Below are 16381 nucleotides of genomic sequence, written 5' to 3'. Positions count from 1 at the left end.
CACCCATGTTCCCTGGACAAGGCAGAGCTTAATTAATGGGTAAGGTAGCAGGTGATGAACAATGTTAGGCAAATCATGGGACTAAGTAATTCATCCTTATCACCAAAATAAAAGAACAGAGTCTCCTACAAGAATGGAAAAAAAGATTTAACAAACAGATCTGAAACCCCCCCCTTCTTTTTTACTACATAGCTATTAAAGATTCCAAGTCCAATGTTCTATTTACTAATGTTTTAATTTTCAGTTTAATTTTGGTGAAGAATTAGCTTTAGCACTGAAATTTTGCTGGCTGTATTTACACAGAAAATAAAGCTACGCAGTGCTAATAAACGTACTTTTATATTTCATAAACATTTTATTTTCAGTCTCAAAATGTATGTATTATGGTTAGTACTATGAGAAGATCTCCAATGAAACAAGAAAGCTGGCCCTATACTTTTTACTTATGATAGGCGTGGATCCCAAGTACAAGGAATTTTCTTTCAGTAGCACTGGCAAGAAGCTTCTTTTAAGCAGTAATTTCAACTCACTGCCATGATATAGTTAAACTTTAAGAAAGTCCCAAAGGAAGAAGCAGTCTTTGCTACTGATGCAAGACAGATTTTTTTTCCCCCACAGGTGGCATTTTTGCAACTATTTTACCATATGTTTGGGTCTCGGATACTCTAAGAGGGTGAGATCTAACTTATTAATGAATACTTTTATTATTTTTCATTAATTATTTCATATGTTTCTGAAAACAACATGAGGGATCTCACTGTCCCTTTCATCAGCTTTAAATGTATTTTTAAAAAATAGATGACACACACACGATGAATGCACATGCTACTAAAAACACTATCACGGCAAAACAGCACAAGCCAGAAAGCAAACAGGCCCAGGACCCCAGTACCCAAAGTCTACTACACCTTCAGTGACTCCCATTTTTGCTCCATCCGCTGCTTTTCATACTGCATCTGACCCACCTTGATTTTCATGCTAGAAAGTTTGGCCATTAAAGACTGGTAGAGAGACAGAGGTGTGAAAGAAACCACAGATAGAAAAAGACAAGCCTAAATATCCAAGAAAATAGTATCGGTTTATAAAGGAGGTTAGCTTAACTAAGAGAAATAACAGGTTATATTTTACTAGATTAGTTAAAGCCCCGATTGTTATCCAGAATAATGGTGTTCCAAATTCAAGAAGGTCTCCAGCTTGGGGGAAAATTTCATTCACTTGTAAAATACCTTCTTTATCATCTACTGAGTTGAAAACTTATATTATTGATCGTAGATAAGTGAGTCTTGTGTTTACAAATTTTTGCCTTTGAGAAAACTTACTTTGGTTGATTTCAGCTTTTTTTCATACTGAAGTCTTTCATTGTCCATTTCACTGACTCTTAACCTCAAATCATTGATCTCTTGCATTAGCCCCTGTCAAAGAAGAAACAATGAAATGCGTTAGGAAAGTGGCAACACAGCTATCTTTGCCAAAATAGCAGCTTGGAGGTCTGAAGTCAACAGCGTCTGAGTTCAAGTGGTATGAATTGGATCAGACAAATGGAAATAAACATGTATCTCCTCGAGACCCAAAGCATCTTTCTAGTTAAAACACTAAATTCTCAATGCCTCTGGCCTACAATGATGGGATTATGGAAATAAAAGGTAATTTTTAAAAATTTAAATTAAATTAATTAACATATAATGTATTATTAGTTTCAGAGGTAGAGGTCAGTGATTCATCAGTCTTATGTAACACTCAGTGCTCATTACATCATATGCCCTCCTTAATGCCCATCACCCTATTACCCCATCCCCCCACCCACCAGCACCCCTCCAGCAACCCTCAGTTTGTTTCGTATGATTAAGAGTTAAAAGGTGACTTTCAATTTTGATTAAGAAAGGTAGCTAATCATGTACCATCAATCATCAGCTATTCCTGGACTAAAAATCACCATATAGATTCCATCTTTTTAAATTAACTAGAAAAATTTTCTTTAGTAAAGCCATCTACTTTTAGGGCCTTTCAGTGATATGTGGATTATTTATAAAAACATTTTTATAATTTCTTCTTTTGCCTAACAAAAATATAGATTGTTCATCAACCCAGTCTGGGAGAATAGAATGGAATTTCAATCTTTTTTTGTTTTTTTTTAAATGTGAATCTTTTAAACCAAGGATTCTCAACTTGAGGGTAGATGACGGCCCTGTAATTTACAAATACATTGTCATAATATAATGTTATATTTGGAATAGGAAAAAGCAAATAATCCTAAGGTTTTCATAATACAAATACAGCCAGACGCTTTTTCTACTTCCACTTAAAAAAAAAATAATAATTTGCTTGTAAAACTTGTCTAAGTGTTTTGAGAAACAGTAACATATTTTTGTCCAGAGCCCGGACAATAGGAAAAGGGAATCAGAATGCCACACAATACCAACTTCAATACTGTGGAGAGGATTTATTTTTTACTACAAGCCATCAAGACCCCACCAATGGTTAATGTGTTTTTATTCCTCATTTTTACAAGTCCTCTATTCCTGAGCCATAGCTTAACAGATGACAGAATTATACAAAAATGCCACAAAAAAGAAACAACACTAGAAGAAATAAACCTTTCTTACTAAACGTCTATGCATAATGATTCACACGTAGAGAAAGGGATGGCTTTCCTAATTATATAATTACTTAACAGTAGTGTATCATAATTACTCATTAGTTATTATAATTATTTTCTTTTTTTTCTAAAGAGCGCACACATGTGCACGCACATGGGGAGAGGCAGAAGGAGAGAATTTTCAAGCAGACTCCCCACTGAGCACGAAGCCTTAGGTGAGGCTCCATGAGCTCCTGATCTGAGCCAAAATGGAGTCAGAGACTTAACCGACTGGGCCATCCAGGCACCCCTATTATAATTGTTATTAACACAGTGTCTCAGTAAAGGAACGTCTATTTTCCTTTGAGGTCAGGCACTGTTTGACATCATTTAATAACATTTTAGACGTGTTCAGAATTCAAGTCTAAGGAAAAAGTCAGTTTCTCCCGTTTATTTACCTTCCATTTATTAATCATCCTTGCATACTATGAATTCTTAGTGACTTCCTTCATCTGCCTGGTCTTTTTAATATTTATCTTTCCACTTTCTCATGGTTAGCAGCTTTGAATTCCTATTTGGTATTGTTTTATTTTACCACTTCTTTTAGAAATAGTGACAATTTGCAAAAAAGAAGTAATTGAAGAAAACAGAATTATAAATTGAAATAATTTTTCTCTTAAAAAAAAAAAAAAAGCCCTACCCAAATATGCCTTGTGGCAACACTGTAACTATGAATATAAATCTCCAACCTGAAAAAAGTCCTGTCTTCCCATAATAACTCAAACTGGAAAATCTGAAAATAGCTCCTTGATATAAAACTTTAAAAAAATGGAATTCCAATTATTTCTAACTAATTTCTTATCAGAATTTCAGTTCTTTTTAAAAAGAAAATCCCTGTTACTGTTCCCTTTTCCCTCTCAGAGAAACTCAGGCTCTACAGAAAACTCAGTTTCTGGCATCTGTACTCTTACCAGAAGGGGGCACTGTTGAATAATGCTAAGCATCTCCTATCAGCCATTCCGGGGACAGGCAAGTCTTCAAAATTCCAGGATTTCAAGGTTTTTACCCCTAATCTTTAGGAAGTGCCTATATTTCTTCTCAAATATTGGAATCAATATTTTCTTAGAAATTAATCTCCAAATAATCTAAAGTTCTAAGACAAAGTTAAAGAATTTTGGATTCCTGAAACAGGCAGGGAACCTTTTTTTTTAAAGGAGGCTCCAGACCCAACAAGGGGCTTGAACTCATGACCCTGAGATCAAGAGTTGCATGCTCTACTGACTGAGCAAGGCAGGTGCCCCCCAAATATTTTATTTTTATTAAGGGAACAAGAATAGGAAAATGAGCATATTCAATTCAGTTTTAATTTTGAGGGCTATTTTATTTATTGTCATATGTAACAAAGTTGATCAGATTATAGTTCATAATCTCTCGGTATGCATATTATTTTTTACCAATAGTATTGAATATTTATTAGAAAATTATCAAGGATTGAGTTTACTGAAAGTTTGATGACAGGATCACTTTGCTTATGATTGAAAATGCATGAGTGAAGCAAGGAAGCACCAGAAAAAAAAGTTTTATAAAAAAAATGCAGACAGAGGTGCCTGGGTGGCTCAGTCAGTTAAGCCTCTGACTTGATCTTCGGCTCAGGGTCATGGGATAGAGTCCCAAGACAGGGTCCATGCTCAGCGCAGAGTCTCTTGAGATTCTCTCTCTCCTTCTCCCTCTGCCCATCCTCCCACTCACACGAGTGCGCTCTTTCTCTCTCTCTCAAATAAATTAATAAAATCTTTTTCAAAAACACAGACAAACTCAAGAGATGTAAATACTGCTCTGGAGTCTTACCAAAAAATCATAATGCATCCACTTCAATTTAGTCCTAACGTTTGGTTAACATCTCGGATCCAAATTAACCAGTCGTGCAGGTTAAGACTCCCCCTAAACTTTATGTATACAACAGAAAAGGCCAACTCTGGACCCGAATACTGTAACTTCTTTCCCTGCACCAGAGTAAGCTCCACAGCATGTTGTCCACCTGTTGACTGAATTCTATCGCAACTGTGGGGTCAGGGAACGACAGAGAGGAAAAAGAGGAAAATATCCAAACAGATTTTTCAAGAAAGCAAAAAAGGGACAATTTTAGAGAAATTGGGTAACTTTCTAAGTTCTGTTTTAAGAGCCCTAGTCTCAATCAAGTGAGAAACATGCTCATATAGGTGACTGACAAAGAGCTTTAGAAGATTAAACGTGAACTAAGTCGGGGATTTCCTTTCGCTGCTGAGGAAGTAATACATATGCTGAGACTTTCCATTAGAGTTCCATCTTTGGCAGAAAATTTAATTTTGAAAACAGCAATGGAGTAAACCTCACTAAATCCAGTCTATATAGGACTTGCATACAGTGGAGAACATACGTAATGTATCTCATATCATGATGGTACAGAGTTGGCTTGAAATGAAAATAGAGGGGGAAAAATACTTAAACGATTTCTTCTCCTCTCCCCTTCCCTGTACCCACATTCTAATCCAGTATGAGAACTCTCCATATGCCAACCGAGGAAACAAAAGAGAGAAAAAAGAAGAGATGCCCCTAGGAGATAACAAAGTCCTGCAGCTCTTCATATTTCTTTCCAAACAAACAGATTTCACATGGATATGCTCTCTTTCCCCAACAACAAATAATAAGCAAATAAAAAGACCCGGATTAACAATAGAACAGGACAAAGAACAAAGCATGGTTAACCACAAAAATGGGTACTTTTCACAAAAATATAGTGAGCTTTATTTATTTGGAATGATTTATGTGTGGAATAGACCAAAAGTAGAAGGCCAAATGAAATAAACTCTAAAAATCTGATTTTTATGATTATATAACGAAAGCATGTTCTCTGTATGTATTTTAAAACCTACTTATTATACAGCAAATAATCAGTATAAAGAGAGCTATTAGTAAAGTGATACACTTAAACCCATTATTTTCATAATGAAGAAAACCACTATAGATGGACAGAAGGACAGACAGATCAATAGAGAGAAGCTGCAAATGTCATAAAGTCGAAAGTTATTTCTAAAGACTAATGAAAGGATTAATATTTCACATCAACAGTCTCACAATAAATATTTCCATGAGCATTTAGTGATAGTCAATGTAAAAAAAAGTCAATATAATTAAAGATTATTCTTTAAAAAGAAGCACGGATGAACGAGAGAATGTAGTAATCAACTGCCTCTCCCTCATGCCTACAAGGAATTTCAACTTGCTCTGGAAATATGTGTATGACATATATACACACACACGCATATGTATATAAAGGGGGGGGTTATCACTTACCTCGGTGTCTCTGAACCTATCTTCATAATCCAATCTGTCCTTCTCTACAGCTGTCAGTTTTAGCTTCAAGTTAGATATTTCAGCCATCAGATCCAACTTCTGAGTTTCTAAGGATGTCCTACTCAGAAGCTCCTATTACAATTTAAGAGACACATTCAAAAGTTGTTTTATTATAAAGAGACACATATGGATGTGTCTCACAACTGCAAAGCAGTAACTATCAAGTCAGGAATGTGGTAAAGATTAATCACTAAACAGATAAAATTTGAAAAAATTATTTGCTTCAGTTAACCTTCATTGAGCAGAACTAAATGTACGCTTGCTTACTGGGGAGACGTACATTACGTAGATACACACACATATATAAACCTGAAATGCTGCTAAGCCTGAAGAGAACACTGACGATGACATGTTTTAAGTGGTTCAATCCTCAAAACAACCTTATAAAGTAGAAACTCCTAAAGATAACTCACGAATTATCCTTGTTCAACAAATGAGGAAGGTGAGGAACAGAGAGGTTAAGAACTTGCCAAAAGTCATACAGCAAGGAAATGGCAGAGTGAGTACTCAAATTGAAACAGTCTCCCTCCAGTGCGTGCCCTATCCACTATATTATAGGTCCTCTCGTCCACAAGCACTCTGTGTGTGTGTGTGTGTGTGTGTGTGTGTGTGTGTGTGTGTGTGTGTACATTACATTACAAGTTTGGGTTTTTTTTTCTTCCCAGAAGTCATATATGGTACTTATCTTTTTTCTTAATCATAAAATATATGCTCGTGTTTGGGGGTTAGGAAACCATATGAAAGTTTAAAGAAGAACATTAAAATTACCTACAGTCCTATCAATATTTTATTCCAGATTCTAATAACTTTCTATAGTGTGCATGTGTTTTGAGACCCTGCTACTCTAGGTTTTTGCTTAAAATATGCCAGTCTAGGTGAATCATGAACTTTATTCCTGCATCAGAGTGAACATGACATACAAATGCAGCACTTCAAACAGGTCAGCAAGAAAATCCCACCTCAGTGCGGGCTTCTGAACATACCTGCTGCAGCATTTCTTCTGTAGCATTCAGCTTTTCCCTGTGCTCTTCAAGACAAAACTCCAAATCTCGAATCTTCTCTCCTTGAGCCTCTACCTGGTCTGTTAACACACTTACCTGTATTAAGAGCAAAATACTGCAATAGAGTAGGAAGAATTTGGGTCCCACTACAAACTTTTAGTTCTCTAAATAGAACAAAAACTGGAATGTCACTCCCCATTTGGTTGTAAAGAAAAGAAATGCTGTGGGTAAGACAGCAGTCCTTCACAATCCTATTTAAGTGACACTTATGGATCTGAGGACTCCAATTTTTAAGGTGATTAGGGCTGATTGGGGATATGCAATACCTTGTATTTATAGGTTAACATCATTTCAACCATTATATGCAAGAGAGCATGTGAACAGATCATTCTTTTTGGGGAGAATGGGATGGGAGTGGGAGGTAGTATTAGAGATTAAGAGAGGAAATGGAGTTCTGTTTGAAAGAGAAGCTGTCAAGGACTATTCAACTCTGATACTTCACGAAGAATAAAGAAAAGGACCCAGGGAATTCAAATTCCATGAGATCTTTCCTGATTACATTGTCCACAAGTGTGTTCAAATCCAAGATGTAACTCAAAGATCCACAAGGAGACACTGGATTAGTCTTTTATCCTTGGTGCTTATTGAAAATGTGAGTCGGGGTGCCTGGGTGGCTCAGTCGTTAAGCATCTGCCTTTGGCTCAGGTCGTGATCCCAAGGTCCTGGGATCGAGCCCCGCATCGGGCTCCCCGCTCCGCAGAGAGCCTGGTTCTCCCTCCCTCTCCCCCTGCTTGTGTTCCCTCTCTCGCTGTCTCTCTGTGTCAAATAAATAAATAAAGTCTTAAAAAAAAAAAAAAAAGAAAATGTGAGTCTTTCCCCAATGATCACCAGTCTAGTAAATCTACTACAATTTATTTAGCTCAAAATACCAAAATAAAAATATTTGTCATGCATTTAAAAGATTACAAAGAAGAAAACTCAAATTTAGCCACTAAACCAGACTCCATTACTCACTTAGGTTCTGCTTGGCTCATGGTATCGTTTTTAAAGTTGAAAAATTAAATATATTCAGATTCAGAAATACGAAGATTTATGAATATCTATAGTATAAAATTGTAATTTGTGCTGTATATTAAAAAAATCAGATCAAATAAGATGACAGATCAGATCAGAAAATCAGCTTAGATGACACTGTGTCTGTCATCAGAGAGTCCGGGATGCTCCCTCTAGACAGGGTAAGCACACCCTTGTGCTGCCACAGTCGCCACCACTCCCTATTGTGTACAGATGGCCTATGCACTTATTTCTATTAGCAGTACGGCTCCTAGAAGCATCTGAATATGCCATCCCAATTTAAAATGGTCTTTGTGAATATGTCATGAAGAAAGAGCAGCATTTTAAAATCACTTGCCTGAAGAACGAGAGATTCTTTATCATTTTCTAAACGTGCCAGCCTTTCTTGATACACCTCTCCATTCCCGGGCAGGTGTCCGTTTGTCTGAAAAGATGAAGTAGTATGTGTAAGGCCTGACTCTCTTTAAAACTGAAACTACTGTGGGCAAATAAAATGGCATACTTTTTCCCCCCCCAGAATCTTGCAATGGATTTTCTTTTTTTTTTTTAATTTTATTATGTTATGTTAGTCACCATACAATACATCACTGCATCAAAAACTGGTGATGTATTGTATGATGGCATACGTTTTTAATCCAAGGAACCTGAATGGAATTCAGCACAGCTCTTGCTGCCACTAATCGAAAATATGAGCCTGCAACTTGGTTCATTTACCTCAAAATAGGTAAAAGAGGCATGCTAGGCATTTAGGCATGTTATCACCAAGCCAGACAACTTCTCATCAAGCAGAAAATCATGACCTAAAAGGAACAGTGGTTACTAACATTAATTGGCCGTGGACACATAGCCGGGTCATGCCAAGTTTTGCGAGTGTGTGCTCAGGCACAAAATCCCTAATTACCCCCTGAATGCTCAGTGCTACTAATTCTGAGTGGGGACAGTAGGAATGTCCTGGGGTGCCCTTCCGTCCCTCCCCTCTCCTCCCAAGTTTCAAATCCAGGACTGTAAATGCCTGCGTCGGAGATGTGGGGCAGCTCACACCAGCTTCTTCCCTGGACCAAATCACAGGGCAAGTCTTCCCTTTGTCTTTGAAGCCTTTCTTTCTTCCCCTGGAAGCTTAGGAATCAGTCCACAATGACATCCCCCCCCGCCCCCCCGCAGCACTGACTAGCCCTCGTCATGGGCACTTTATCAGTTCCCATCCTGACTTGACTAACTTCTTGTGAGTTTGCTCGATTCTATAATGTTATGCCAAGCTCCTGCACAGAGCCTGGAAACAGGTGTTGTCCTGCAACCACAGCACTGCCCCGGTGCTCTGCTTAGACTTGCGCTTGCTTTCTTCCCCTTCCTCTGGCCCCGCACCTTTTAACCAGATTCGGACATGTTTATGCACGGTAAAATACCGGAGGAAGCACAGATTGGGAAAGCAAGTCACTCTTTTTTTCCTCAGCTGTCTCATATATAAAAGTCATTAAGGAGACACACGAAAAGGCTCACAGAGAGCAGACAGCATAAAAACGTCATTTTGAAATATAGCAGTATATGTGATATATTCCTTGTTATCTCACTTGAATAGTTCATAATCATATAACGGGTAATCCCAATAGAATTTCCTGATTCCTCCTTCAAATACAACAGAAATAAAAGCCAGTGGAGCTCAAATTGGTTAGATGGGGCCATCCAGAGTTCAATCAAAAAAGCAAATAACTTCAGGGGTGCCTGGGTGGCTCAGTTGGTTAAGTGTCTGCCTTTGGCTCAGGTCATGATCCCAGGGTCCTGGGGTTGAGCCACATGTTGGGCTCCCTGCTCAGCGGTGAGCCTGCTTCTCCCTCTCCTCCCTGCTCATGCTCTCTCTTGCTATCTGTCTCTCTCTCTCAAATAAATAAAATCTTAAAAAAAAAAAAAAAAAGCAAATAACTTCAGGTTTTAAAGCCAGAGAAACACACTCATCCTTACCGCCCAGGACACAGCAGACGTGACATCTATTATTCCAGAATTAACTGGTATTATTCTACCTTTCCAAATAATGCAGTTTCCCATATAAATTCTGGGAATAACAAAAGGCCTGTGTTGAGAAGAAAACACACACACACACACACACACACACACACACACACACACACACACACACTCACGTGAGCTTTAACGCAAAAGGAAATTTCAGGATGTTGCTTCTAAAAATTCAGATGCACTGGATATATTCCCCATGAAGCCACAAAAGAATCAGAAGCTAATTGAGGAAGGAAGCCTGCAACGTGTATTTAGAGTGGATAAAGTTTTTAACATCAGCTGCTTGACCACATACCTGCGCATTTACCACAGCATAATTCTGTTCATATTGTAAACTGAAGTACCCAGAATTAAATTACAAGTACTAGGAGGAGTTGGATAGAGTGGCCTGAAAGACTTCCAACCCCGGGGACTACCATGAAAATGAAATTTATGTAACCTCTTGAGGACAGTTTTTTGGAACAGAGCCAGGATGTACATGTTCTCAATCTAAGGAAGTGCTCAGACTGGCCCTATACAGCTTTAAATTCCTCATTCTGATTATGAAGCTTAGCAGGCATCTGCTTTTAAAGCCCCACATAAGGGAAGTTTTATAAACAGATATATTTCATTAGGTAGAAAAAAAAAAAAGGTTTCTGTTCACTGAGGATAAAAAGCAAAAGTTGTTATTTCTTCTGACTGAAGGAAATTATAGAAAGATTAGAAGTGTTGCTATAGCAAGTTCTAGAAGGGTTTCACGAAGCTACTGCATATGATTTGGAAATCAGATGTTCCAAAATCAGTATCACAAAATGATCTTAAAATCAAAATACTAAAAATTGACTCACAATGAGCATACTCACACTTCTCAAGACTAGTGATATTTATGAGAGCTCATAATGCTTGAGTAAATTTTTTTTTTTTAAACACCACAGGTCACCATAGCAAAATAAAGCAAAAGTTAAGAGCCACCAACGGAGTAGTTACGTACTTTTAAAGTAGTGTGTTGACTTATTCAAGCAGGTAAAGGTCTAGTCTCCTCACACATTTATTTATATTTCTGCCAATTCTGTTACCTTTGCCTTAAAAATGTTAGCAAGAGGTAAATGACATTAGGCAAATACCCTACCATGTCTATTTTTCCTCCAACTCCCATGCTTTACCTACCAGACCACTCAAAACCTCCCCCGACATGGCATGCTCTCTGGAATTCTATTCCTTCTGCATGGACAGTATTTCCCGCCCTTTCTTCATCTTTCCTCATTCCTTGAAGTCCAGCTCAATCCGGGCTTGGTCTGTGAAGTCTTCCTTGAATTACCCGTTCATCACTCATATGCCAGCTAGAGATTCCGGATGAACGCTCATCACGGCAGGCATCACACTGAACGAATTAGGTTAGACTTGGCTACATATATATTCCTCCCATCCAACAAACTGTCTTCTTGGTGAGTAGGTTTGCCTTTGCATCTGACACACAGTGAGTTCGAACCAAAGGACTGCAGAATGAACAATGAATGATAAGTGTTCAATAAACGTTGGATGAACACAAGATGAATGCTTGGTTGTAACTTGGCCCTCTTGCTTCTCAGCGAGCCTTTTTTTATTCATGTTTTCCCTGCAACCTGACATGTACTCTGTGGTCAGCCTCAAGCCTGTAGTCTCCTCTTCCTACCATGTTCAGGAGGTGTTCTCAGAGCCTTTTTAATGGACTATACTTGAGACTATCTTGCATGAACTCCCTTATGTACCATCTTCTCCAAAGCATAGTATATATCGCCTCCGACATCTTCCTTTTCTTTCCTCCTGCCAATCTTGGGGAAATTGAGTCTTAACTCCTTCTAAAAGCTCATTATTCCATATAACCTTTGGAACCTTGGTTTCCTGCTTCCCTTATAAATTATCACCTCTACCCTTACCATTCTCAATTTCTTCCTCCTAATGAACTTTCTTCCATTCCCCTCTCCAAAATCTACTCCAAGGCTCTGTGTCCACCACTATACTCACCCCCCCCCATTCCTCCCTGCCTCTACAAATCCATTTTTCACAGCCAGTTCCCACCTTCTCGTTACTTGTGCCATATTCCCTTCTCCCCCTACACTGGCTTCCCTTCTGTGTCTTGTCTTGTCCCTCACCATTTAGCTTTTCATCATATTCTGCCATGGATGGCTTACTACTGATCTTATGAGAGCTGGTCACTTATTCTTCTTAATGGTCCCTCAGGGCAAAACTATCTTACATTTCTTTTGATTCTCCCAAGATTCTTATAACATCGTGGGCATAGAATTAAAAACACATTGAGTATCAACTCTTGAGTCGATGTGACATCCAAAGCACTGAACACCAGCCCAAATTACTCAAAATCCCAGAGATGCCTTCAAAATAACTCCTCCTACTTTAACTCATGATGCAACCCCTTATTGACCACATTTGATCCAACTGGAAGTTTAAGTCAAAACTGGCATCAACTTCGGGATTTTAATAGTATATAGCATCCAACTAACAGTGTGTGTGTGGACGGGGGTATGGGACACTAGGGAGGGAAAGGAAGGGCAAGGGATCCAGCTCGATGGTAACAGTGATACTTTAATTAAGGAACTCATCGTGTTTGCCAGATTTTCCTGGCATGAGAGGGGAAAATGTCTAAAAAGCTCTATTCCTTACAGAATTATAGAATCCTAAAGTTAGCCAGCAACCACACCTGGGAATATGAATTGCCTGAATTCACACAGCAGATGCTCCATACAATGTTAAAGGCACACTATACCTCACCCATTACCACCTAAATAGAAGCTCTTCTATTTATATTAATTTCCTTTTAATTACCAAGTATAAAGATGTAATAAATGTTAGCATCTTACCTTCTGTGCCTCCTTTTCAAAAAACAATTTATTATACAAAATTTCATTTTATATATACAAGTAGAGACCTTAGATACCCATCACACGGTATCAACAGTTATTACTTCAAGCCAGGCAGGAACATTTTGCCTGTTATTTTTACTTAAAGCATCATGCTATGTTTTCCTTTAATTTTCTTAGTTCTGTTGGTTTGCATTGGTCTCCAGCAGTCTCCCCTCTCTCCCCAACCTTCGTTTTGCTTTATCCTTCTTTCGTGAGCTCTGTTGTCCTGTCTAAATCCCAAATCAACCAACAAGCAGTGATTTGCCACAATTACACTTACTTCTGTTGTAAGACAGAACTCAGTTTGAATATAACATTCCCAAATCAGAGTGGTGAGTAGCTAAATTAAAACGGGGAAAAGAAAATTGGTTCAATTTTATAAGGACAACAAATGTTAAGAAATAGTCGGACTGGTGCTGTAACATATACACACGCACCGCCCCCCCCAACACACACACTCTCCACCGAAGTCAATATGCTTATTTTTAAAGTTAGTTTTAAAAGCTGCCGTCCAGTTTTTGATTTCATGATTACATTTTTCAAAATTCCATATCAAGAAAGAAAAAGGAAGGCGAAGCCTGCTAAAGCTCTTTTAATTAAATGTTCTCTCCAGCTACCTGAAGAACTCTCTCCTACAAGGGCCTCATGCATCCTAATCAGCATTACATCTCCACCACTGGGTGCAGAAATTTGTTGCCTGCTCTCTACTAGACACTGCAGTAGGAGGAGAGATGGAGAAAAACTGGAAAGCCATGAACATCACAGTCACATTTCACCGGGGTCTAACAGCACAAGAAGGAATCTCATACGCTACTGTCCAAAGAATCAACGAACGTGATTCTCAACAGTGCCGGAAATCAAGCCACCAGGCTGCAGACTCGGCTCCCCTGTCCTCTCACCAAGTGTGATGGAATCAGGGTGGTGAGGCTCTCTCCTGGTGCTGTATATAACTATCTCGGGGCAACACCACTACCACTGGGAGCCCCTGGAGCATCCCTTCTGGTTGGCTGGTGCCCCTATGTACTATCACACCTCTGCTTCCGTCAATCTTGAAACACCCCATTTATTTTTCCCTCTGAAATTTCTGTTACGGCTCTAAAAAATAAATACGAGACTAGGGCAACGGGGACAACCTTTTCAGGAAGTCCTCTATTTATTCCAAAATCTCAACATCTCCGCTCAAAAAGAAAACCAAAGGGAGAAATCAAGTTCATATACACTTCAACACACCCAAAAAGCCCAAGCGTGACGCTCTCCTAGAAAAAAATGCCCATTTATTCAGCGTCACCAGAAAGTGCATCAAAGCCCAAAGCTCGGGAGAAGCCTGAATATCTTCTGTACTTTCCAAGTCGAGATTGCAGACGTGGTCAAAATCAGACTATGGCTCTTATTTCTGGGTTTTAATATTCTCAGTGCTTGTTTTCCAGAAACAGAAAGCACCTTCTTCAATCAATAGCCAACAGGAGCAAAAACACGTGCTCTGGGGTGAGAAGGATCCCAGCAGCAGGCCAACTTCTAGGATGCACCATTCCACAAATGGAACTACATCCCAAAGGCCTGTAAGAGCCGCAGATGCCAAGTGCTTTCATCTGCCAGTCTCATTAGGAATATCTTGAGGGAGTGTCCCTGGTAGTATTTGGTTATCTGTTGGCAAGCTCCAGTGGCTAGCCCATGATCCAGCAGATGCACGCACACACCTTACTTGAGTAGGGGAGACGCGTTCTGGCCCTTCCTCACCTCATTTTCACGCACACCACCATGTTCCCTGAAGCTTCTGCAGGGCGGAGAAGGTACAAGTTGAGACTACGCTATCCTGGTCGCAGGGATACTCCCAAGCCCTCTGAGCTACAGAAGGATGAAGACTAGAAGAGCCCTAGAAGCTAAGGCCCAGCTCTATTCGAGTAGCTTACAATATTCATACGCTCACCCATTATTCCTTCGTTTCTGCAATATTTCCCGAAAGCCAGCGATGTGACAGGATGCAGATATAGCAAGAGAATCTTCTACTTTGAGAAGGGTAACACGAGATCAAGAAAAAAGGCTGTCCCTGTTTTTCTTGCCACTTAGCCTTTCTTGACTCACTTTCATGAAAGAACAGACACATCTCTCTCCATTCAGTCCTCACCAACACCGGTCACCAGGGATTTCATTAAAAGTGCATCTCTCACTTATCACACTGTGCTGGTTTCTCCCAAGAATTCCGCTGACTCGCTCCATTCGTTGCCTTGTATCTGTGGATGCTTTTCATGGGAGTTTACCAGAAGCCTGGTACCAGAAGGGGGGAAGCAGCCTTCATGTTAGCGAGGATGTCTCAGTGAGACACTGCATAACTCAGATAATTTGTGACCCCGTAGAGAATACAATCTTAAGATGTGCCTTGTTTGCCAAGGCTTGAACAAACACTCCCTGGAGGCACACATGAAAAGAGAGGCTGGGCAGAGAGCAGTGGGGGATCTGAGGACGGCGGGCCTGGAATGGGTCATGTGGAGGAGAGTCAGGGGCCTGGAGAAAAGGTTCCTCACTTCTGAACTCTTTAAATTATGGGTATTTATTTTTTTGAAACTTCTCTTAAGAAAATTTTTGAAAAAGATACACTTGCAACTGGTATCACTAATTTTTTAAATGAAGGAATAAGACAGAAAGGTATTGAGACTTATCCGGTCAGAAGCCAGGGAGGCACACTTCACTTTATCTCATCGGCCACGATGCCTGGCTTGGACTTCGGTCATTGCATTTCCACTCACTTTGTTGAAAACTGTACTTTTGTCATTTCTGCTGATTTTAAGAATGCCTCATATTAAAACCACCAAATAACAGGACACTTGTGGGATATTTCACGTCCTGCTCAAGGTCATGATCCTCAACTTCATCTACTGGGAAGAGCGCTGTATGAAGGTTCTAGGCAACTCACGGAGCTCGACCTAAAGCAAACGGAAACTGCTTGCTTGGCTCAAACAATTCGACATATTTTTCTATTTGCCCTCTTACACTTAGAGCTTGATAAAGCATGTAATTCTCCATCATTAGTATTTGTATTAACAGGATAACATTTCACAATCAAAACAAAGAATTCTACCTCAGTACTTGACCAAATACGGCATAGTCAATAGATTTTTTTTTTTTTTTTAACCACAGGAGAGGAACTTCTGAGTCTTAAACTTGTCGGTGTTTAGAAGGCTACAGCTATAACTACTTTATTAAAACAAATTCATTCTTATAGGATCTAATATCCCTTCTCCAGTAACAAACTACTAGTGTGACTATTTTCCTTCTTCTCACCCAGCTTCTGATCATGTGAAACAACAACACAGGCAGCAGAAATCAGTAGGGAAGGAAGACGCGACATCCGGCAGGAAACCAGGGGATCTCCCTGGCCCAGGCGAAGTAATTAGAACGGCAAATGCCCAGTTGCACTAATGAGAAGACCAGTATCAGTCTTAAGTACGTGG

At 39.3% G+C, this 16381-nt stretch overlaps 1 protein-coding gene across 6 annotated transcripts in view; it reads right to left on the bottom strand.

The window, feature by feature from the left end:
• The window catches only part of PPFIBP1 (PPFIB scaffold protein 1), a 172501-nt gene that overhangs the window by 35988 nt on the left and 120132 nt on the right, over window positions 1–16381 (bottom strand). For all 6 annotated transcript variants that reach the window (XM_088025987.1, XM_088025990.1, XM_028113296.2 and 3 more), the window contains 4 exons: window positions 8381–8467; window positions 6952–7065; window positions 5909–6040; window positions 1320–1412 (listed from right to left, as the gene is read on the bottom strand). In XM_088025987.1, the coding sequence (XP_087882113.1) occupies window positions 1320–1412; window positions 5909–6040; window positions 6952–7065; window positions 8381–8467 (426 nt within the window). The remainder of the gene's footprint in view (window positions 1–1319; window positions 1413–5908; window positions 6041–6951; window positions 7066–8380; window positions 8468–16381) is intronic.

This window comes from Eumetopias jubatus, unplaced genomic scaffold, assembly GCF_037043125.1.
Source record: "Eumetopias jubatus isolate StellerSeaLion01/CBP00866 unplaced genomic scaffold, mEumJub1_p1.0 scaffold_8, whole genome shotgun sequence".
Classification (NCBI taxonomy): Eukaryota; Metazoa; Chordata; class Mammalia; order Carnivora; family Otariidae; genus Eumetopias; species Eumetopias jubatus.
Note: the sequence above shows the minus strand (reverse complement) of the source record. Positions and strands in the feature narration are given on the sequence as shown.